Here is a 2,500-nt window from a genome sequence, read left to right as displayed (position 1 = left end):
AACAACTACTGCTTCTGGAAGATAAAATCCTTAAGACTTTGTACAGCTCACAGGGTAACATCCTGGATGATGAAGATTTGGTAGAATCGCTCAACGAATCCAAAGAAATGTCTACCATAATCGCCGATCGTCTTATAGAAACCGAACGAACTGAAGTCACCATTGCCGCAACACGCGAAAAGTATCGAATGCTTGCAGTCCGTGGCGCAATTCTGTATTTCGTTGTTGCATCACTTTCGGAAATTGATCCCATGTACCAGTTTAGTTTGCGATATTTTACACAAGTGTATTGTTCGGTAATTGAACAACCGCACACCAAAATGGAGCTTCAGGAACGCTTGGAAAGTCTGCTGGATGGAATCACATTCACGGTATTCGCAAACATATGTCGCGGGCTGTTCGAGAAGCATAAGTTGATTTGTGGTTTTCTGGTGGCCTTTGCGATTTGCAAAGAGGCCGGAGAGTTTTCCGATGAAGAGGTCAGTTTCATCGTGCGTGGACCTTCTCAGAGGAAATTTTCTCTCGACGGTAAACCACCGTTCCTAACGGAAAACCAATGGATTGCCTGCTGTTTTCTTGAGGTGCATGACAATGCCAAGTTTGCTGAACTCACAAAACACCTTGGCCGCTCAATGAAGGTACAAATTGAGGATTTCAAGGAGGACCTATGTTTGGCACCCGAACCGGAGGCTACAATTGTGGACTGGAACGAACGCTTGTCGGTCGCCGAAAAATTGATGCTTGTGGCTGCTTTGAAGGATGAGTTTCTTGTAATGGCTGTGACCGAGTTTATCCGCCATTCTCTCGGGAAAAGGTACACCGAACCACCGAAGAACACTAGCTTAGCTTCCCTCTTTGCCGATATTTCTCCAACAACACCGCTAGTCTTTGTGCTTTCACCGGGTTCAGATCCGATGACGGCGCTGATAAAGTTCGCCCAGGAACGGGAATGCGTGGAGAAGCTTCATTCAATATCGCTCGGACAAGGACAGGGTCCTGCGGCTGAATCATTAATAGAAGCTGGAACAAAAGGAGGCCATTGGGTATTCCTTCAGAACTGCCATTTAGCAACGTCCTGGATGGAGTCGATGGAAAAGATCGTTAACCGGATCTCGTTAGGATTACAACCGACAGAGCCCGGCTATCGATTGTTTCTTTCCTCCATGCCAGTGCGAACATTTCCCATCAGCGTTCTGCAGAATTCAGTGAAAGTAACCAATGAACCACCGAAAGGCTTAAGATCCAACTTGATACGATCAATCACAGAGTTGGATCGAAGTTGGTTTGAATTTCACGTGCTAGGAGCCCAGTGGCGAGCGATGATTTTCGGTCTGTGCATGTTCCACGGTGTGATTTTGGAGCGTCGCAAGTTTGGCCCACTCGGTTGGAACATTACATATGAGTTCAGTGAAAATGACCGAGCTTGTGCGCTTCGTACGCTCGATATCTACTGTGATCGTGAGAATCGGGCCCCGATACCATGGGATGCATTGGAGTACATCAATGGGGAAATCACATATGGTGGACGTGTGACGGATGCTTGGGACCAGCGGTGTCTTCGCTCAATCTTGAAACGTTTCTCATCGTCAAGGATTTTAGACCCGCAGTATAGCTACAGCGCTAGTGGATTTTATATGTGTCCTGATGGAGAAGGTGCTCGTAAAATGGATGATTACCTGGCGTATGTGACGAGCCTGCCGATACACGATCCACCGGATATTTTCGGCATGCATGAAAACGCCAATATAATTTACAATCGTAACGAAACTCGGTTCTTCTTGGACACTCTGCTGGAAAGTCAGTCGGGCGGAGATACGATGGGAGAGGAAGCCTTGGCAGCGATGGATAAGATGTGTTTGGAAAAGATCGATTCGATACGTAAACTCATCGCCACTGCTATCGGTTATGACGATCTTCATCCTAGCTTATTACAACGAGATTCCAGAGATCGTATTCCTTCGTTATCGACGGTACTGCTGCAAGAAGTCGAACGGTTCGACAGACTTCTAATCACTGTTCACAGTAGTTTGAATGATTTGGAGAAAGCTATCCAGGGCTTCGTGGTAATGTCCGAGAGGCTGGAAACGATCTATCGTGCATTTGGTAATAATCAAGTACCGCAACTGTGGCACTCGAAGGGCTATCTATCGACAAAAACTTTGGCCAGCTGGATAACGGACTTGCAGTACCGCATTGATTATGTGCGCGATTGGTGTGCAAGCGGGTTACCAACATCTTCTTGGATATGTGGATTGTTCTTTCCACAATCCTTCCTAACCGGGGCGTTGCAAACGTATGCTCGGAAGCATAATGTCCCAATTGATACGCTACGGTTTGACTTCGAGGTGATGGGTGCAACACTGCAGCAATCAGTGATCTACAAGTGTCGCGCAAAGAAGGTAAAGATGCTTAAGCTGAACAAAACTATGCGACCAAATGATTAACCTCTGTGATTGTTTGATTCAAGGACAATGATGAACTGTACGGGAACCTTTGCCCG

General features: G+C 46.6%; 1 protein-coding gene across 1 annotated transcript in view; it reads left to right on the top strand.

Annotated features, from left to right (window-relative positions):
• Nucleotides 1–2,500, top strand: part of LOC126570396 (dynein axonemal heavy chain 6) — a 14,850-nt gene that overhangs the window by 11,950 nt on the left and 400 nt on the right. Inside the window, exons 12-13 of the mRNA XM_050228136.1 lie at nt 1–2,399; nt 2,468–2,500. The exon at nt 1–2,399 is cut by the window's left edge and continues 75 nt beyond it; the exon at nt 2,468–2,500 is cut by the window's right edge and continues 400 nt beyond it. Of these exons, the coding sequence (XP_050084093.1) occupies nt 1–2,399; nt 2,468–2,500 (2,432 nt within the window). The remainder of the gene's footprint in view (nt 2,400–2,467) is intronic.

Source organism: Anopheles aquasalis, chromosome 2 (assembly GCF_943734665.1).
Source record: "Anopheles aquasalis chromosome 2, idAnoAquaMG_Q_19, whole genome shotgun sequence".
In the NCBI taxonomy this organism is placed as follows: Eukaryota; Metazoa; Arthropoda; class Insecta; order Diptera; family Culicidae; genus Anopheles; species Anopheles aquasalis.
The sequence above is the reverse complement of the archived record's forward strand: the minus strand, read 5'-3'. Positions and strand labels throughout refer to the sequence as shown.